The sequence below is a fragment of the Salvia hispanica genome, chromosome 1, assembly GCF_023119035.1.
Source record: "Salvia hispanica cultivar TCC Black 2014 chromosome 1, UniMelb_Shisp_WGS_1.0, whole genome shotgun sequence".
Taxonomy (NCBI): Eukaryota; Viridiplantae; Streptophyta; class Magnoliopsida; order Lamiales; family Lamiaceae; genus Salvia; species Salvia hispanica.
In genome coordinates this window covers 24,078,622-24,099,888 of record NC_062965.1, presented here as the reverse complement: position 1 = coordinate 24,099,888, position 21,267 = coordinate 24,078,622, and the positions used below count along the sequence as shown (strand labels likewise).

The 21,267-nt window shown below is 38.1% G+C and overlaps 7 protein-coding genes and 1 pseudogene across 9 annotated transcripts in view; 7 read left to right on the top strand and 1 right to left on the bottom strand.

The window, feature by feature from the left end:
* The first annotated feature begins 829 nt into the window (after nt 1-829).
* On the top strand, nt 830-2,316 carry LOC125202538 (CASP-like protein PIMP1). Its single transcript, XM_048100947.1, has 3 exons — nt 830-1,063; nt 1,482-1,614; nt 2,034-2,316. Exons 1-3 carry the CDS (start codon nt 894-896, stop codon nt 2,229-2,231), a joined length of 501 nt encoding a protein of 166 aa, XP_047956904.1. The 5' UTR covers nt 830-893; the 3' UTR covers nt 2,232-2,316.
* Nucleotides 2,317-2,914: 598 nt separating this feature from the next.
* LOC125201382 (very-long-chain enoyl-CoA reductase) lies at nt 2,915-5,612 on the top strand. The gene is made up of 4 exons (XM_048099468.1): nt 2,915-3,111; nt 3,450-3,489; nt 4,435-5,183; nt 5,309-5,612. Exons 1-4 carry the CDS (start codon nt 3,043-3,045, stop codon nt 5,375-5,377), a joined length of 927 nt encoding a protein of 308 aa, XP_047955425.1. The 5' UTR covers nt 2,915-3,042; the 3' UTR covers nt 5,378-5,612.
* Nucleotides 5,613-6,369: 757 nt separating this feature from the next.
* On the top strand, nt 6,370-7,433 carry LOC125191325. Its single transcript, XM_048088861.1, has 2 exons — nt 6,370-6,998; nt 7,112-7,433. The coding sequence occupies exons 1-2, from the start codon at nt 6,370-6,372 to the stop codon at nt 7,431-7,433; spliced, it is 951 nt and encodes a 316-aa protein (XP_047944818.1).
* A 395-nt stretch (nt 7,434-7,828) lies between these two features.
* On the bottom strand, nt 7,829-8,722 carry LOC125202859. Its single transcript, XM_048101335.1, has 2 exons — nt 8,531-8,722; nt 7,829-8,344 (listed from the first exon to the last, which is right to left on the bottom strand). Exons 1-2 carry the CDS (start codon nt 8,679-8,681, stop codon nt 8,016-8,018), a joined length of 480 nt encoding a protein of 159 aa, XP_047957292.1. The 5' UTR covers nt 8,682-8,722; the 3' UTR covers nt 7,829-8,015.
* Nucleotides 8,723-11,503: 2,781 nt separating this feature from the next.
* Nucleotides 11,504-12,766, top strand: LOC125191317. Its single transcript, XM_048088847.1, has 2 exons — nt 11,504-12,107; nt 12,195-12,766. The coding sequence occupies exons 1-2, from the start codon at nt 11,504-11,506 to the stop codon at nt 12,764-12,766; spliced, it is 1,176 nt and encodes a 391-aa protein (XP_047944804.1).
* A 755-nt stretch (nt 12,767-13,521) lies between these two features.
* On the top strand, nt 13,522-16,502 carry LOC125217978 (very-long-chain enoyl-CoA reductase-like). The gene is made up of 4 exons (XM_048119565.1): nt 13,522-13,679; nt 14,025-14,064; nt 15,262-16,016; nt 16,288-16,502. Exons 1-4 carry the CDS (start codon nt 13,608-13,610, stop codon nt 16,354-16,356), a joined length of 936 nt encoding a protein of 311 aa, XP_047975522.1. The 5' UTR covers nt 13,522-13,607; the 3' UTR covers nt 16,357-16,502.
* Nucleotides 16,503-17,140: 638 nt separating this feature from the next.
* LOC125217987 lies at nt 17,141-19,979 on the top strand (annotated as a pseudogene).
* A 991-nt stretch (nt 19,980-20,970) lies between these two features.
* LOC125201549 (actin-1-like) overlaps nt 20,971-21,267 on the top strand; it is a 3,783-nt gene continuing 3,486 nt past the window's right edge. For 2 of the 3 annotated variants that reach the window (XM_048099711.1, XM_048099709.1), the window contains exon 1: nt 20,971-20,993. The gene's annotated coding sequence lies outside the window, so the exon portion shown is untranslated. The remainder of the gene's footprint in view (nt 20,994-21,267) is intronic. The other variant, XM_048099713.1, reaches the window with a different exon arrangement.

Genomic DNA, 21,267 nt, shown 5'->3' with positions numbered 1-21,267 from the left:
TTACACTCACATTTTAATATATATAAATTTGGGACCTACATTCCACTAACTTTTTTCACTCACTTTTCTTCGTATTTCTTAAAATCCGCACCGAATCAAATTTGGACAACATTTCACGGACATACGAGTATTAAATAAATCCCACTTCTCATTATACAACTAATTAAGAAATTAATCATGACCAAGTCAGGTACATTGACTTGCTAAATCCATGAGGCTGAAGTCAACCATTATATACTTGTAATTACACCCCCCCAAAAATGGGAAATTCGTGGATATTAAGTTCAACAATGAAATCAAGATAAAACTGCATAATTAATAAAACTAAATTAAATATATCAAACTCAATTACATTAATGATAATAGAACAATCTAGTCTAAGATTAACATGAAATAATCTACCACGTAGATAAATTGGTAAACCTTTTTATAATCCAAGTTTTTATATAACTACTCGTATTTTATTCGAAACATCAAATAAGGGATACAATTATACCTCAAAAATTATTTTTTTTTAATTTATAATTCAATTATTAACCATTCATCATAAATCCTAGTTGTCTATATATCTCCCAATTTTAATTTCTTTTGCACCTCTAAACCAAAAATCATGAATCCTTCGTTGATTCAAAACGATAATACAGAAAATGACATGCACACGCAATATCATGAATAATAAAGAACGACCTAAATGACTAGCAAGAAATAAAAGAACGACCTAAATATTGCAACTTGTAACGTGCAATATTGTCACAATCAGCTGGCAGTGTTTATCTTCAATTTATGTATAAATAACCCCAAATCCTATCTTCAACTCCACAGCATTAGATTCTCATAGAGAGGGAAACAAAACAAATCGATCTATAATAACAAAATTATACTACTATTGAACAATGGCTCCGCCTCCGTCCTACACCGTGTCCCCGGTCGTGTCGCTCATCGTCAGGCTTCTGACGTTCATATGCCTCTTGATATCGCTCATCGTCCTCGCCACCGCCACTGGCACTGCTTCGACCACCTTGGGGGACGTTGAAATCAAATTCAATGACTTCATCGCATACCGGTACGAATGCATGCACATGAAATTGCTAATTTGTTCTTCGTCGTTAAGTAGAAACTAAAGAATTAATTTTCAAAATAAAGGTCAAACGAAAATTAATATGACCTATACAATTTTAAGAAATGTCACTGATTAATTAGGAAACTAGTTTTAGTTTTAGTAAATGCTACAGTTAATTGAAGAAGGGTGTGAGTAACTTATAAATATATGAAAATATCACTAGTTCACTACTCCCTTCGTTCATTTTAGGCTGCAAACTATTTCCATCTAATGAATCTCTCAAGGAGAAATTTGTTCTGGATCTGCCACTAATAGAAAGATTTGACAAGTAACTTTGTGTAAAGAAATGTAGAAACTCTCTATCTCTTTTAATTTTGATTCAATATTTTGAAACTATTTTAACTAATCCAAAATTTGGCAGATATCTATGTGCCGCAGTGGTGATCGGATTAGCCTACACAGCCATGCAATTGGCCTTCACCATTTACCACGTAACGACTGGAAATCGATTTGGAGGCGAGGGCCTTGTTTTATTTGATTTCTATGCTGACAAGGTAAATCAACCAAATTATTTATTACTCCTTCCATCCAACATAAGATGTGCAGATTTTAGAAAGAGTTGTTAGGTCGATTAAGTGCAGAGAGAAAAATAGGTAAATATTTTAATAGGAAGAGAGTTATTCTAGTATGATATGAAAATCAATATTATGATTAAATGTTTAGTGTCATTGACTTTTACAAACATGTGGATCCCATTTTGATCTATATTTACATATTTGACCATGTAAAATGGCAGGGGCAATTAAGAAAAATAATCTGATTTTTTTTCATATTTCAAATGACGAGGCTGCAAACTATTTCCATGCTAACCTCATGACTAAAATAATTTTACAACTCAATTCTAGATTGTATTTTGGTAATATTTTATCTTGGAAACCGAACACCACCTTACTGTCTTGATTTGAAATCACAGGCGGCATCTTACATTCTCGCGACGGGTGGTGCAGCGAGCATCGGAATGGCCTTGGACTTGAAGGACCTAGGAGATGCGTGGGGAATCAGCAATTTTATGAACGTCGCCAATGCCGCCGCCAGCCTTTGCTTACTAGCATTCCTTGGCACCGCCGTGTCGTCAATATTCTCGTCATTTGCTCTTCCTAAAAGAGTCTAATTTCAAGTCTATATTTTCCATTTAATTTTGATTTCTTTGTTTTGTAAGTTCAGTTTGGTTGGTAATAGTTGGTATGTGCTGAGTTTGCTAACTAAACTATCAACTTTTTTTTCATAAGCTTCACTTTGCTTTACCTTTTTACATCTTGAATTTCAACTTTCAATTTTTATCCATTTATAACTTTACCTTTGATCAAATTTACGTTTATAAACCAAATGTGACTTGGTTGACAAGTAATATACCTAGAAAATGACGTTGTTTATATCCGATTCATGAAATAAAAGTGTACTCGATAATTTTTTATGATGACTTGTAGGATTTTCTCTATCACCAATAGTGTTCTTTCATTTTATGTGAAGAATAATCCATCATCGGTTAAACTGAAAAGGAAAAAAACGAACTGTATTCAAACTATGGTATTTTTGTTCGCAATGTGAACATCGATGTCATAGTTCTTTCATAAAACAACTTTTGCATTTTTAACTTTTTTTCTTCAAAATTATGACTAAATGAAAAATAGATTAAAAAGGCTCGTCTATAAATTGAAGGAGAAAATTAAATTTGGAGCTAAATAAATCAAATGATATTTTAATTAATTACACTTTTAACAAAATTAAATGTGGTGAGGGTAGTTCATCAGTACATACAGGTTGCCCATCTACTCCAACTACAATCCAACCTTATTAATTGCCTCATCACTCACTCATCAATCAATCTCCGCCCAAATTTCACGCCATAAATTCCATCCCATTTCTCGTTTTCAGGTAGATCTTCCTCCATTGGAGCTCCCAGCTGCGTGCGCCAATAAACGATGAAGGTTTCCGTCGTCACTCGCAGCGGCCGCGAGCTCATCAAGGGAGGCCTTGAGCTCACTGATTCCGTATGTTTCTTCCGTTTTCCTCAATTGATTTATTCTCTTTCATCTCTGGATTTGAAGCTCTGAGCTGTGAATTTCGCGTGACCTACTTTGTTTTTCAGTGATGTTGTAGTTAGTGAATTACTGTGTTCATGGTGGATTTGGGCGTATGTGATTGGGTATATGTAATCTAACGGTGTATAATGTAATTGGTGTAGTTCATGTAGATAGAACTTTTTTTTGGTAATTAGGAGTAGTAGATTTTGGGTTTAATTTGTGATTTGTGGATTTGTGAGAGTTATGAGTTGTGTTTTTGGTGAATGAGGTTTTGATTTGGGATCTGATTTGGTGTGATTTTGCAGCCTACTGTGGCTGATCTGCAGGAGGCCATTCACAAGAAGAGTAAGTTGTTATGGATGTGTCTGTATTGCTCTTGTTTTTGGTTGGATCTTGTCTTCTTCGGGCATTGCTTCCCGATAAATTACTCAGGATTGAACTGTGGACTACGTGGATTTGTTTTTTGTTGTGATTTATTCGTTACCAAGGTGTGTGAGAAACAGAGTACCAAAACTTACAAATTAGGTGTTTACAGATGAATGCTTTCAATGAGATTAGGATACGAACATTGTTAACCCTGCATATTGTAAAAATGAACATGAGTTCTTTGGGTACTTAATCTTGGTAGGATGTGATGGGTGTGTGTGTTTGTGATCCATATAGTTGTGAATTACTAACAATTAGATTAGGATATGAACATGAGTTATTTGGAATTATGTATAATTGAATAATTGATAAAGTTCACAATAATCTTGGTGGGATGTGATGGAAAGGATGTGTATGTTTGTGATCCATAAAATTGTGAATTACTATGTGGAAACATAATTAGTTCCAAAAATTTATTTGGTCTCTAGAAATCTGTAAAAATACTAAAATAGTCCCTTTTTTCTTGGTTTGCGTTACAATACAATTCACACACTTCTGGAATGGAGGAATATAGGAAATCTTGTTTCCCGTTGCTCATTGCTTTGCTTGGATTTGCATTCTATTAAATTCATAATGCTTAATCTGAAACTTTGTGAATAATGTATGTATACAACTTTCCTGCTCATGTGCAATATTGCATGCTGTCTCTATCACTCCATAACCGCTTACTTTTTTGTGTTTTTTTTCCGTTTAAGTTAGATAACAATTAGTTATATGCTGACATACAATATTCTGATTATGTTGAGCTCCTGTTTGTCATGCTTCAAGTGGCAGTTTCTTAGTATTGGGTTGTTTCACTTGATTGTTAGTTTTTCATTTATCCCTACGATATGGTGATTAAATTTCCTTACATTCCGCCTACAGCCAAAAAATACTACCCGTCCAGGCAGCGGTTGACCCTCCCTGTCCCGTCTGGGTCAAAGGAGAGGCCTACCGTCCTTAACTACAAAAAGAGCCTGAAGGAATACACCGAGGGGAATGAGTTAACTGTTGTTTTCAAGGATCTCGGCACACAAGTTAATTATAGCACTCTTTTCTTCTTTGAGTACTTGGGTCCTCTGGTTCTCTATCCAATCTTTTATTACTTCCCTGCTGTATACAAGATCTTCGGATACAAAGGGGAGCGCATCATTCACCCGGTTCAGACATATGCCATGTATTATTGGTGCTTCCACTACTTCAAACGTATCATGGAGACTTTCTTCGTGCACCGTTTCAGCCATGCAACGTCGCCACTCTCGAATGTCTTCCGGAACTGCGCTTATTACTGGACTTTCGGTGCTTGGATCGCGTATTATGTGAACCACCCGCTCTACACGCCTGTGAATGACCTCCAGATGAAAATTGGCTTTGCTTTTGGGGCGCTTTGCCAGGTTTCCAACTTCTATTGCCACATTTTGTTGAGAAATCTTCGGAAATCTGATGGAGGCGGCTACCAAATCCCGCGTGGATTCCTCTTCAACATTGTGACTTGTGCAAACTACACAACTGAGATCTATCAGTGGCTGGGCTTCAATATTGCGACACAAACTGTAGCAGGTATCGTTTTCATGGTGGTAGCGGCTGCCATAATGACAAACTGGGCCCTTGCCAAGCACCGTCGTCTAAAGAAGGTGACCATTCTTCACTCTTATCAGTTGTATCCATACAACGAACACCTTAAGTTATGAGGTGTATCATATTTTTGTTATAGTCATCATGATTTCTGATTTGTATGTAATGGTGACATTTCTTGCAGCTGTTTGATGGGAAAGATGGACGGCCTAAATATCCCCGGAGATGGGTGATACTGCCCCCGTTCCTGTAGAAGCGACAGCCCTCGGGTTTACTTCTTATCTAGCAAAACGATCTACGATGTTGCCTGTTGAAGCTAGCAGATTCTTGTAGCCACGAGTTTTCATTTATGTAGAAGATGGATTTGTTATTCTATCATTTTCTGCTACTCTGCTATAGCTTGTTGTGCCCCTTTATTCCTAAAAAACTAGAGGAAAAAACAATGATCTAGATATCTTTCTTTTAATGGTATTGTCTACTTTTTGTTCTTTTGAGTTTGAATTACATTTGTTGTTATATTCACCATTTAAGAAATGAGTAAATGTTAACCAAGTGTAATGCGAGAACAAATATATCAACGTGAAAGTCTTAAAGAGTCTTAGAACATGTGCATTCATTAGATTTGAAATGCAATATTTGGATTCAACAAGATTAACAATATAACACTCAGAATTTAAAACTCAGAAATAAAAATAAACAAAATCACAATGTATATTTTTGCTTAAAATAATATATTGCGTAGTTTGAGAAATAAAATAATATTGATAGCCCAAAGAATGATAACAAAATCCCATTATATTGACTAACCTCTTGATAGTCATTGATTTCTGGTCATAAGAAGAGTATACAAACATCCAGTGGATCTCTTAGAGAGTGTAGCTCTGTTTCATGCTTAGGCTTCAATTAACTAGAAGAAGCTAAAGTTTTGAAAAACTTGGCGATTGAGTTTCCCACTTTGAAGGGCATCCGCAATGGGGCGGACAATGCGACGGACGATGCATCGTTCGTCGCATCGTCCACCACTGCAGCATCGCGGACGATGCGCGGAGGATACCCATCGTCCGTCGCATCGTCCGCCACCGTGGACGAGGCGGACGATGGGTCATGGACGATGCGATGCGGTTTAGTTTTTTTTTTTATAATTTTATTAAATTTTCAAAATCTATATATTCCTCTTTCCCTTCATTTTTCACACTTCATTTTTCTCACTTCACTCTCATCAAATTCATTACATTTTCAAGCAAAATGGATTCCGGAGATTATCCGAATAGTCCGATGTTCGGTGGTGCACGATGGTCGGGTACAGAACCCGACGAATACCGGCCATTCGACACCAACGCCGAGTACGATCCCGACTTTTCCACCCACTCATACGGGCTGTCCGACATGGAATCGTCTCCACACCGCCCCTCCGCCGCCGCCGCTTCTGGGTCCGCCTCCAAGAAGAAGCGGACCAAGGCACGAGCCCAGAAGTTGCCTACAACGGAGGTATGTGAAGAGTTCGCCCCGAGAAGGACGAACTACTCCGACCCCGAATCCATCGTCTTGACGAGATGTTGGATTGATGTTTCGGAGGATCCGGTGTACGCCAACAAACAGAGGGTGACTGCATATTGGGAGCGCATCGCCGAGAAATACAACGCGGCCAAGCCGGCGAACGCGTACAAGCGCCACAGGGAGCAGCTCCGCAAGCATTGGGATCAAATAAAGAAGCAGGTAAATTTGTTCGCGGGGGAGTACGAGAAGTGCGAGAGGGAGCAGGCCAGTGGCGAGAGTCTCGCGGATGTGCGGGACAAAGCGATGCAGTCGTACATTTCATTGTACGGCGATTTCAAGCACTACCAGTCCTGGGCGCTCTTGAGAGATAAGCAAAAGTTCGTTGGTGGTGTGATTCCCCAATCGACGGCGGCGAGGAGGAGGGCGTCGAAGCGCACCTTCAATGATTATACAAGTAGCGATAGCGGCGCGTCTCGATGGACCTCAACAGTCCGATGTTCGAGGATGAGAGTTCCGGCACACCGATGTCCTTCCGGCGTCCCCCTGGCGTCAAGGCTGCCAAGGGCAAGGGCAAGGGCAAGGCCACATCCTCCTCCGTCGTGCCGCCTGAGCAAGCCCCGTCGCCGACCCCGAGTTCGACGTTGTCCGCGACTTCGACCGCGGCCCATGCGTACGCGGATTTGGCGGCCTCCTCCGACTACCGGACGTTGTTGGACGCGCACACCGCCCTCATGCAGGCGACCAACCCGGCTCAAATCGAGGGCATCCAGCGGATGATCGATGGCCTCAACCGCAAGTTGGGACTTCTCTAGACTAGCCTCCTTTTTTTGTATTTAGTGCTTTTTTTATTTCTTATTTTGTAACTTTTTTTTTTAATTAAGTAAAATTAGAATTTCCCTTTAATTGTGTTGTTTTTATTTGTTTATTATTTTTATTTACATTTGCAAACATAATAAAAATATAAATACAAAATAGTGAAATGCTTAGGGCGTCGCTTAGGGCGGGCTATAGTCCACCCCACTACAGGTGGAATAACAGAAGGATAAAATGCTGACGTGGCGGTGCATAGGGCGTCGCTTAGGGCGTCCCATTGTGGATGCCCGAAGAGCCAAAGAAATCTATGGCAGCCTTTAACCTACCCTTGTGGCTGCAGACCAAAATAGAAACAAAATCAAATTCATACCAATCTATTAAAAATATGTATGGCTGTGATAAAAAAAATAAAATACGATCAAATATAGGAGTACAATTAACTAATACACTTAATAAATAGAAAAAATACAAAAAATACTACTAATATCTAAAAATTAAAAAAATAAAACAAACTACCTAATATATACAACAATAAAACTAGTACTAGGAGTACTATATATCTAAAAGAGATGATAAAAGGTTTAAAGAAAGTAATGCTCTGTCCCCTTGTTCCCAACTACAACTATGCTCTGAAGCACCGATTCTCTAGCACGGTTGATAGCACTATTGTATTTCTCATCATTCTGTAGTAATTCTTCAAAGCAATTTTCCATCGCCGCCACTTTCTCCCCATCATCAACCGCTTCCGACAAAGATTTGATCTCGACCTCCAAGCCACGAGCTGCATTTATAATGCTATCGAGATCTATCATGATGCGCTGGACAACCAAAATCATTTGATCTATTATCTCCTTGCGTTTCTGGAGTGCAGTCTCACGCTTCACGAGAACTGATCGGCGCCATCGCCCGACTGCAGTGAACAGAATGGAGCCATTGAATAAAAGAGAATACAGTTTCTTGGAGACAGCAATGGAATGGAGCTGCTTGCTGAGTTTCTTTTCCATGGTTTTCAGTTCCATCTCCATCATCAAATGTTTGTTACGGAGACGAGATATATCTTGAAGGAAGTTTTGAGCGATTAAGGTAGGATTATTACCAGATTGGTCGTTGTTTGTTGGGTTGAGACGGAGTTGGAGTGCTGAGCAGAACTCGGGAGAGTTGAGGTTGTTGACGTAGTAGCTGTGGACGAACTCAACCAATTTTTCGTTATTTGTAGCATGGAACGCCGAAACTAATTCTTTGGCCATGGGGTATGTATATGGGCGGCGCCGGTTGGTTGCGGAGGAGGAGGAGGTGGTTTATGATGCGCGGCAGAGGAAGAGGAGTTTGATTAAATAAGCCTGCAAAGCGCGTTTATAATAATATAGAAAATGTCAATATTTTTCAATATTCAAACCAAAAAATATGTACCCCGTAACGCGTTGGGTTGAGTATTGGAATTTAGGAACAAAAAGTGAAATTAACAGTGGCAATTTAGCATGCATGGAGTTAAGACTGAAAATAATTAAAATAAAAATTTATTATGCTCAATTAATTTACGAGGCTCTAAGTATTTATTTATTTAATAGTATAGTAAAATTTAAAACCCAACTCGATTAAATGGACCCCGTTTAAACAACAAATACATTCAGCCACAAAACAACTCGATGCATACACCGTATTAACACGTAAATGGACTCCATCGTAGAAGCTTCCCACAAATAGAATTAGAACTTTAGAAGGGTGAGGGAAGGTGTTTGTTGTATTCAAAGACACCTTTCCATCATTTCATTTTCCTATTTTGGCTATATCAATTAAAAAAATTAAGGTATAGAATATAATTGTACTAGATATATTATTTATATAATTTTATGTATAGTATATTATTTTTAATACATATAAGTACATTATTTTTAATACATATGTATAGTATATTATTTTTAATACATATAGTCCCATTAAATGTCTCATACTCCTTCCATCCCATAAAAATAGGGGTAATAAATATGATACGTAAATTAAGACAAAATTGGTAAAGAAAGAGAGATGAGTAGAAAGGTATGATAAAGTATGAAAAAGGGAGAGAATGATTCTTAAAGTAGTGTTAGTGAATAGTGGAATCTATATTATTAAATTGATATTTCCAAAAATGGAATGCACATACTTTTGTGAGACCGACGAAAATGGAAAGTGCATATATTTTTACGGAACGAGAGAAGTATTTTCTTATTTGAGTTCCCCATAAATATCTCATTTTATTTTTATTAAACTCACATTTTATTAACTTATTCTACTTACAATTATTCCACGATTCCACTAACTTTTTCCGCCTACTTTCTTTTATAAAGTTGAATAATTTCCTAAAAACTTGCATTGATCAATAATGGGTCCCACATTTGCCAACTGTAAAGTTAAATACTGCATCTTTTACCCCCCTCTCTCCTCTCCCCCTCCTGCTCTGTAAAAAAAATAAAAACACATTCCGATCTTAGAGTTTTGCACGCAAGCACAAGTAAGGGCCGGTGATGGTGGATGCTGGGTCCGGCACCGGCCAAGCCCCCGCTGGAGCGGCGGCTTGGCCTGTACTAGGTCCGTCCCTATGACTAGGTGTTCGAAAAATATATGGAAACATACAATTATATCAGTATATATAAAACGACGCACTATATTATTTCAAACACATAATATTAACTAGTAATTTGAATGAAGTAATACTATGAAACAAAATATTCTCTATGGTATTAACTAAAATTACAATAATTATAGTACAAATTTTTCACCCACTTTTCTTTACATTTCATCATTAAACTCTGTCAAACTTAAATGAAACTTCTAATTTTTTACTCTTTTTGGATTATTATTTTATGGTATGATTGTTGGTCATATAGAAGTAATTAATTCTTTTTAATGTATAAACTGAATGTTCATTAATATAATTGAATTTAAAAACATTGTGAATATAATTAATGAATAATACTCCTAGTAGATTGTATAACTATGGAAGAACTAATAGGAATAAAAATGATTAACTAAAAATTACAGCATTTATGTCCTATACTTAATATAGTACGGACTACTATTCTTTCTTTCTGATTGGTGTTTTTTTTTTCAGAATGTAGGTCTATTGGACGATGATACGAAGTAGTTATATCTATCATTTTATATTTGTTCAAAAATATGTCGTTCTTTCATCCATATTCCTTCTTCATATTCAATTAATCAATTTTTTACAGCAATCAAAATAAACTATTTTATGTTGTACTAATGGATATAGTTATTCTAACTTATGTATAGTAGAAAACAAAGATGAGTAATAAAAGGTGTTCGATTAATATGGTGAAAATTATAAAGCAAACTGCAATAATTAATGATCATATTCACATCTCTTGAATTAATTCGAAAATGTGATAGGAGTATTACTTAATTAATATATTGGCAAATCACCATATATATTATTTCTGTAGCAAATTGCATGTCTCAGCAATAATATTCTAATCTTCGATCTTCGTTTGAGCTAAGATATCATATTTTTTTCATTTGTATTAGTTTTCTCTTCAGATTAGTATGCTTTGATTTGAGAGATGGTACTTGTGGTATGATTTGTCCACATGATGGCCATCATCTTCAAGCTTGTGTATATTAAAATCAAATTCTTGGATGTTGAGAAATATTGATAGACAAAAGAATGATACTATTGAATTAACGTTATTACTATTTTAAATGAGTTAGTTTTAAATACTGAGAGCATCCACTATAGGGGCGGCGCGCCGGCCGCCCCCATCGCGGCTTAGCCGCGTCGGTCTATAGGGGAGGGGGCATCCACCCCGCGGGCGGACGAATTTTCGGGGGCGGACGGCAATTCGCCGCGTTTGCGGCGAGGACGGGGCGATGGAGAGAGAAGCGCGGCGGCCGCCGCGCCTATCTATTGTGCGGCGACGCCGGCGCGGCGGTCGCCGGTTTTAATAAATTTTTTTTTTTTATTTTAGAATTTATAAAGGTTTTTTTATAAATATTCCTCTCATTTTCATCTTCTCTCCACACACATCTTCACTTTCTATTCAAATTTTCTATCTCTAAAAACATTTCGATTATGGATGATTTGTGGAATCAATCATGGGATTCTTTGATTCAAGAGGTGCAGAGGGAGGCCGACGAGGAGGCGGCGGCGGCGGCGATCCCTCGTGAGATTCGTCATCGTCGAACAATCCCACGGGACCATGTCGGAGCGGCTGAGCGGCTTATGGCCGACTACTTTAGCGCTGACCCTCGTTACCCGGCTGAGATTTTTCGTCGGCGTTTCAGAATGTCGCGACCGCTCTTTACCCATATAGCAACGACATTGGCGGACCGGTTCGAGTGCTTCACGCTCCGGAGTGATTGCACTGGCCGGATCGGGCTGTCTACTTTGCAGAAATGCACCTCTGCAATTAGGCAGCTTGCCTATGCCGGACCGGCTGATATGTTCGACGAATACCTACAGATGGGTGAGACGACTAGTTTAACTGTGCTCCGGCAGTTTTGTAAGGGCATTCGGGAAGTCTTTGGTCGGGAGTTCCTACACCCTAATGAGTGCCAGAGACTGCTAGATATGCACGGTGCGGTGCACAATTTCCCAGGCATGATGGGCAGCATTGATTGCATGCATTGGGAGTGGAAAAACTGCCCGGTGGCGTGGAAAGGCCAGTTCACTACCGGTTTCAAGCAGAAACATCCGTCGATGATCCTCGAAGCCGTTGTTGACTACCGTTTGCGGATCTGGCATGCGTATTTCGGTGTTGCAGGTTCGAACAACGACATCAACATTCTGCAGTCGTCGCCTATCTTCAATGATGAGTGCCGGGGAGAGGGTCCAGAGATCAGTTTTGTAGCAAATGGCACGCAGTATCGCAGGGGATACTATTTGGCAGATGGAATATACCCTCGTTGGCCCGTATTCGTCAAGACACTTCGCCAACCGGCTGGAGCGAAGAGACAATATTTTGCGCGAAAACAAGAGGCCGCTAGGAAAGATGTTGAGCGAGCTTTTGGTGTGCTCCAAGCGCGATGGGCCATTCTACGCTGCCCGGCACGAGTGTGGCACGAAGATGATGTCGCGGATATTATGGTAGCATGTATCATATTGCACAATATGATAATAGAAGATGAAGGATTTGCTGCAGAACGTTGGGCGCCGGAAGATGGTGCAAGTACAAGTCACGGCGTTGCCTCCGCGCCGATACAGATGGGTGTACCACGTAGTAATGAATATCTGATCCAACGTTTCGCTGATATACGCAGGAGCACAGCACATGACCAACTCCAGGTCGATTTGATTGAAGAGATCTGGGCACGTAGGGGAGGTGGCGTAGCGTGAAGAACATGTGTGATTTTCCGTAGATCAAATTTTCGTTGTAATTTTCCCCTCACTTTAATCCGACGAAAATTTAGTTTTCAATTTTAATTTTATCGCACTAGCCGTTTTTGTCTAATTATAGTCCGATAATTTTAATTGTTAATTGAATTAAAAAATACAACAACTAAAATAAAGTGAAATTTGTCCACCAAAAAGTGTCTATTATTGCTGCGAACACTTTTTTTTTGTGGCTGTGGACAAATAAAATGGAGCTATGGACAAAAAAAAAAGTTATCCACCAAAAAGCATCCACCTACAGTGGATGCTCTGATATAGTAAGTGGATGCTCTGATATAATATTTTTTTCTATGTTCATATATACCTCCTTAGCTGGATAACTGATTGACCATAACCAATTAGTTGACAACTCACACTGCGAGCTCTTCAAAATCACCAAAGAGAAACATAACCGAATTAACTAACTAACTTGTGTTCAATCTTATCCGCACATCTAAGCTTGCTCAATCCAAAGGTTCAGATCAAATCAAGATTATTAATAAGTTAATTTTAAGTACTCTATGTATTTTCTTGTAAAAGTGTGAAACAATAAAATAAAAAGTCCTCGTGTTTTACTTTCCATTTCAATAACAATTTTTTAATAACAATATAGACTGCATGACAAAAAAATTCAAATGTAAAGCTATAAACAGAAAAAATTGTAAAGCTGGCGGTTTTTCAGTACAAAAGCTGATCATCCAAAACTGGCAATCCTCACTCTTATTATTCATCGATCAATTTCCGCCACCATAAATTCTTCCGCATTTCTTCTTTCCGTGTAGATCTTCCATTGGAGCTACAAAAAATGATGAGGGTTTACGTCTACACTCGCGAAGGCCGCGACCTTGTCAGGGGAGGCTTTGAGCTCGCTGATTCCGTACGTTTCTTCCGTTTCCCTCATTTGGTTTTTGCCCTTTCATGTCCGGATTTGAAGTTCTAAACTATCAATTTCGTGCGCTACTGTGATTTCAATGTTTATTTTGGAATGTTGTAGTTAGTGAATTACTGCTCTCGTAGTTGTCGACCTGTTGATTTGGGCGTATGTGATTACGTATATGTAGCAAAGATTGTATAATGCGATTGGTGCAGTTCATGTAGGCGAAGTGTTGATATAACTTTTTTTTTTGTGTTTTCGTAGTAGAATCGGGTTTGAATTTGTGAATTTGTGTGTGCTATGAGTTGTGTTTTGGGGAATTAGGTTTTGATTTGGTGTTTTGTGCAGGCTACTGTGGCTGATCTGCAGAAGGCCATTCACAGGAAGAGTGAGTTGTTTTTTGGGGGTTTCCTTGCTCTTGTTTTTGGTTGAATCTTGTCTTCTTCGTGGTTCTTGCATTCCGTTAACGAGGATAAAGTTTCCTATGATGGAACTGTGAACTATATTAATCTGCATGTGGATGTGATTTATTCATTATAGTGGTGTGCGAGAAACAGAGTACTAAAACTTACAAATTAGGTTTTTGCCTCCAAACTGTGTTGGCTGACTGGCTGTAGTGTTTACATACTAGTGCTTTCAATGAGATTAGTATCGTGAAAACGAACATGAGTTCTTTGTTCTTTCGTATAATGGATAGACGAGTTCACAATAATCTTGGTGAGATGTGATGGGGAATGGTGTAAATGTTTGTGATCCATAAAATTGTGAATTACTATGTGGAAACATAATTATGTTGTGAGCCAAACTGTGTTGGCTCTAGTGTTTACAGACTGTTGCTTTCAATGTGATTTGGATACAAACAATGTTATCCCTGAGTATCGTGAAAATGAACATTAGTTCTTTGGACTTACGAATAATGGAGAGACAAGTTAACAATATTCATGGTTTGATGTGATGGGGAATGAAGTGTATGTGTTTGACCCATGAAATTGTGAATTACTATGTGGAAACATAGTGTTCAAAGATTAATTCTCCAGTAGCTCTTTTGGTCTATAGAAATCTGTAAGAATAGTAGTCCTCTTTCTTGGTTCCACCTTAAACTTTTAATTCACACACTTCAGGAAGGGAGGAAAACAGGAATGGCTATTTCCCATTTTTCATTGCTTTGCTTGGATTTTCGCATCATTATTTATAAAGTTTAATCTAAAGCTTTGCAAATAATGTTTTTGGCCTGAGCTTTTTTAGCAAGGAACTATTATCTCTTCTCAAAATGATGCTGACTAGTTAGGTGGAGTAAATTAGAGAACTAAATAGTGTAGGTAATGTGCTCATGTGAAATGTTGCATGCTGTCTCCATCACTCCATAACTGCTTAGTTATTTTTGTGTTTTTCTTCCTTTTGTGTTTTTTGTGTCTCTATCAGGATACAGAACATGCAATATTCTGGTTATGTAGAGCTCCTGTCCGTTATGCTTCAAGTGGCAGTGTCATAGCACCTATCATGTTTAATATTCCGTTTCACTTGTTTGCTAGTTTATCATTTATCTATAATATGGTGATTAATTTTCCTTGTATTCGTCCCACAGCCAAAAAATACTACCCGGCCAGACAGCGCTTGACCCCCTTCCTGGATTGGTTGGATCCTCAAGTCCTTAATCCCAAGAATAGACTGAAGGAATACACCGAGCTCAAGATCGGCGAGGGGAATGAGTTGAGTGTCGAATTCAAGGATCTCGGCCCACAAGTCAATTATAGAACTCTTTTCTTCTGGCAGTACTTGGGTCCTCTGGTTCTCTACCCACTCTTCTATTACTTCCCTGTGTACAAGATCTTCGGCCACAAAGGGGAGCGTGTCATTCATCCAGTTCAGACATACGCCATGTACTTCTGGTGCTTCCACTACTTCAGACGTATCATGGAGACCTTCTTTGTGCACCGTTTCAGCCGTGCAACAGCGCCACTCTTGAGCCTCTTCCAGAACTGCGCTTATTACTGGGCTTTCGCTGCTTGGATCTCGTATTATGTGAACCACCCGCTCTACACGCCTGTGAGTGACCTCCTAATGAAACCGGCCTTTGCTTTTGGGGCGCTCTGCCAGATTTCCAACTTCTATTGCCACATTTTGTTGAGAAATCTTCGGAAATCTGATGGGAGTGGTGGCTACCAAATCCCACGTGGATTCCTATTCAACATTGTGACTGGTGCAAACTACACAACTGAGGTGTTTCAGTGGATAAGCTTCAATGCCGCGACGCAAACTTTTGCAGGTGATACGTTCGTGTATGTAGCGAATTCCATAATGTCAAGGAGGGCCATTGCCAAGCACCGTCGTTTGAAGAAGGTGAGGCAAACTTTTTAGCATCTCTACAGTCTAAACAAATTTCATTTTTACCATATCTTTGTATATGTCTATATAATCCTGGCATATCTACATCCTGATGCACGGTGCGTTCATCCCAATTAGAGTTTATATTATTACGGATGCACCAGTGTGTGCTTCCCCGTCAAGTTTAGCTTAGCCATACAACAAACACTTCAAGTTTAGAGATGTATCATATATTTGTCGTACTCGTCATGATTCTGATTATACGTAATGGTGCCATTTTCTGCAGCTGTTCAATGGGAAAGATGGACGGCCTAAATATCCCCGGAGATGGGTGGTACTGCCCCCGCTCCTGTAGAAGCGACAGATCCTCGGGTTTTCTTCTTCTTATCTAGTGAAACGAACTACGCTGCTTCCGGATGATGCTAGTGAATTCTTGTAGCCACCCTTGAGTGTTCATTTCTGTAGAAGATGGATTTGTTATTCTATCATTTTCTGCTACTCTGCTAATGCTTGTTGTGCCCCTTTATTCACTCCTCAAAAACTCGAAGAAAGAAAACAATGGTTTAGAAAACTTTTTGTTCTTTTGAGTTTGGATTATATTACACTTGTTGTTGGATTCACCACAAAATTAACCAAATGTTATGCGAGAACAAATATAGTGATTTAACTTATAAAGAGTCGTAACGCATATGCAATAAATATTATGACATTGTGATCAGTTTATTTATATAACAAGACTAACATTACAACACGCAGAATTTGAAACTCAAAAATACATATTGATAAATGCACCATATATATTTTGGCTATAAAATATTGCGTAATTTATGTAATGAAATAGGCCAAATATTGTTATTACCATAGAAATAGGAAAAGAAATAACTTCTCATATCAATAGGTAAAATCTGGCGTGAATTACAAATATATTCAATCAGTGAAAAATATACACATATAATTTGATTAATTCAATCACATTTTCACATTGATTATTTTAATAATGCAAAATTTAGATTATATAGCGAATAATGAAATAAATCAACTGTAAAAGCTATAAATAGAAAAAATTTGAAAAGCTGGCGGTTTATCAGTACAGAGGCTGATCATCCAAAACTGGCAATCCTCACTCTTATCATCCATCAATCAGTTTCCGCCACCATAAATTCTTCCCCATTTCTTGTTTCCAAGTTGATCTTCCACTTGAGCTGCAAGAGACGATGAAGGTTCTCGTCCTCACCGGCAAACGCCGCGAGCTTGGCGAAGGAGGCATTGAGCTCGCTGATTCCGTACGTTTCTTCCGTTTCCCTCAATTGGTTTATGCACTTTCATGTCCGGATTTGAAGTTCTAAACTATCAGTTTCGTGCGCTACTGTGATTTCAATGTTAATTTTGGAATGTTGTAGTTAGTGATTTACTGCTCTCATTGTTGTCGACTTGTTGATTTGGGCGTATGTGATTAGGTATATGTAGTCAAACATTTTATAATGCGATTGGCGCAGTTCATGAAGGCGAAGTGTTGATATAACTTCTTTTGGTGTTTTTTGGTAGTAGAATTGGGTTTGAATTTGTGAATTTGTGAGTGTTACGAGTTATGTTTTTGGTGAATTAGGTTTTGTTTTTGGTGAGTTAGGTTTTGATTTGGTATTTTCTGTAGGCTACTGTGGCTGATCTGCAGGAGGCCATTCACAGGGAGAGTGAGTTGTTTTTTTTGGAGTTCCTGTATTGCTTTTGTTTTTGGTTTTGGTTGAATCTTGTCTTCTTCGGGTTCTGGCTTCCCGTTTACGAGAATAAAGTTTCATGTGATGGAACTCTGAACTATACTAATCTGCTTGTGACTGCGATTTATTCATTATGGAGGTGTATGAGAGAATCAAAGTACTAAAACTTAATACTACAAATTAGGCTTTTTTGCCTCCAACTTGTGTTGGATGTAGTGTTTACATACTAATGCTTTCAATGAGATTAGGATACGAATAATGTTAACCCTGAGTATTGTGAAAACGAACATGAGTTCTTTGTTCTTACGTGAGTTCATAATAATCTTGGTGGGATGTGATGGGGAATGGTGTAAATATTTGTGATCCATAAAATTGTGCATTACTATGTATAAACATAATTATGTTGTGAGCCAAACTGTGTTGGCTCTAGTGTTTACAGACTATTGCTTTCGACGAGATTAGGAATGTTAACCCTGAGTATCATGAATTAACATTTAGTTCTTTGGACTAACATATAATGGGTAGACAAGTTCACAATAATTTTGGTTCAATGTGATTGGGAATGATGTGTACGTGTGTGAACCACGAAATTGTGAATTACTATGTGGAACAATAATTAGTTTCAAAGATTTATTTCTCGAATAGCTCTTTTGGTCTCTAGAAATCTGTAGGAACAGTCCATTTTCTTGGCTCCACCTTAACATTTAATTCACACACTTTAGGGAGGAAAACAGGAAAGATTGATGTTTTTGTCCTGAGCTTTAGTATGGAACTATTATCTCTTATCAAAGTGATGCTGACTAGTTAGGTGGAGTAAATTAGAGAACTGAAAAGTGTAGGTAATGTGCTCATGTGCAATATTCTGATCATGTAGAGCTCCTGTCCGTTATGCTTCAAGTGGCAGTTTCATTGTATTGGCACCTATCATGTTATTCTGTTTCACTTGTTTGCTAGTTTATCATTTATCTCTTCAGTATGGTGATTAATTTTCCTTATATTGCCTACAGGCAAGAAATACTACCCGGCCAGACAGCGGTTGATCACCTGGTTCCTCACCCAGTGGGATCCAATTGTCCTTAACTACAAGAATAGCCTGAAGGAATACACCAAGGGGAATAAGTTAACTGTCATTTTCAAGGATCTCGTTCCGCAAGTCAATTATAGAACTCTTTTCTTCTTGCAGTACTTAGGCCCTCTGGTTCTATAACCAATCTTCTATTACTTCCCTATGTACAAGATCTTCGGCTACAAAAGGGAGCGCGTCACTCATCCGGTTCAGACATACGCCATGTACTACTGGTGCTTCCACTACTTCAAACGTATCATGGAGACCTTCTTTGTGCACCGTTTCAGCCATGCAACAGCGCCACTCTCGTACCTCTTTCGGAACTGCACTCATTACTGGGCTTTCGGTGCTTGGATCGCGTATTATGTGAACCACCCACTCTACACGCCTGTGAGTGACCTCCTAATGAAAATTGCTTTGCTTTTGGGGCGCTCTGCCAGATTTCCAACTTCTATTGCCACATTTTGTTGAGAAATCTTCGGGAATCTGATGAAAGTGGCTATCAAATCCCGCGTGGATTCCTATTCAACATAGTGACTTGTGCAAACTATACAACTGAGATATTTCAGTGGATGGGCTTCAATGCCGTGACGCAAACTTTAGCAGGTTATTCTTTCGCATATGTAGCAAATATCATAATGTCAAACAGGGCCCTTGACAAATGCGGTCGTTTGGAGAAGGTGAAGCAAACTTTTAGCATCTCTACACAAATTTCATTTTATCATCTCTTCGTATGTGTCTATATAGTGCCTGGCATATATACATCCAGATGTACGATGCGTCCATACAAAAAGCACCTTATGTTCGGAAGTGTATCATATTTTCGTCATACTTGTCTTGATTCTGATTTGTATGTAATGGTGCCTTTTTCTGCAGACGTTCGATGGGAAAGATGGACGGCCTAAGTATAACGGGAGATGGGTGATAATGCCCCCGTTCGCGTAGAAATGACAGCCCCTCATCCTCTAGTGAAACTACCTATCTACACTGCTGCCGGTTGATGCTAGTAAATTCTTGTAGCCACTCATGTGTATTCATTTCTGCAGATTTGTTATTCTATCCATTTCTGCTATAGCTGTTTCCCTTTATTCCTAAAAAACTCAGACAAAAACAATGATTTCGGGATATTTCTTTTTAGTTGGGTGAATAGTGTTGGTACCAAATGTCCTATAGGTTATGATGTTTTTCTTTTGTGCTAAGAGTGTAGTACTTTTAATGTGTTTGATTCGGCACACGAGATTCTCTATTGGCAAATTGTCGGAAATTTAGAAAGTTTGATCAAATTTTGATAAGTGCCGCAATTCTAAAATTACCTAGAAAAACCATGAAATATGATTTGTTAACAATTATCGTAAGTGCAAAAAATTGAGCCACCTATGTGCAATATATTATGGATATTTTTCAACTAAAGTACATAGTTTTTCTTTATGAATATGTGAAATTGAATTTAAAAATTATTGGATGGAAAAACATATGGCAGAGAGTGAATTTATATACTATATCAATGAGTACAAAATTCCAAACTACTATCAATTTTGGATATAGAATATTCATTTTATCAAAATAGTATACTACTACTTAGTTATTAAAAGTTGAATTTATACTAGTATTATCAATCAATAGGTGGATTATTATAGCTTAAGGGCTTGTTTAGTTTCCTAGTTTTGTCTATAAAAAAATTCTTATACATTTAAACTCAAAATATAATTGTAAAACATACATAATCTCTTGGTTCCAGTTTCGTTTCAAAATCGTCAAATTTTGGTTGATTTTTTCAATGATTATTTTTAAAATTTTCCATGATATTTCCTGGTAGTAGCCAAATATAAGTGTATGAATTTAAAAATACTTGAACCGAACTAGTAAACCAAATAAGATGATTTTAGCTTAGGACAATCCAAACATGCCAATCAGAATAGTAATTTCAATTATTGACACGAATTAAGATGAAAGAAATAAAACATGTTAATTTCATTGGAGTATATTAACCAGAAAGGTAAAAGTAAAAATAGTAAAAGGAAAAAGAATAGTAAACGCGAAAATGGAGGGAATTTTGAAGATCTGCGTGGCCCACAACATGCCAACCTCCACCGTAGATCCAAACTGTTTTGATCCAACGCTACACATTTCTCCACTCTCTTCATATAACTCCCTCTTCAACGAACCATGCTTTCATCTCCCTCTCTCTCTACAACCACTGCTTTCCGGAAGGTACATTTCGCTTTCACGTGAATTCAATTCGATGCATTTTGCAATCGTAATCATTTTTGCTCGCATTCGTTTTCCTCTTTCGCGCCAATTCGTAACATGAGCTTAGACGATTTGTATTTCATGTTTCGCAATGAATTTTGTTCTTCGTTTGTGTGGATTTATGATTTGGAATTCGTGATTTCAATGCATCGGATCTGCATGTTAGGATTTGATTCCGAGCGATTGTTTTATGAAATGCATTAAATTCGAGTTATGATTGATGTTGTTTCAAGGT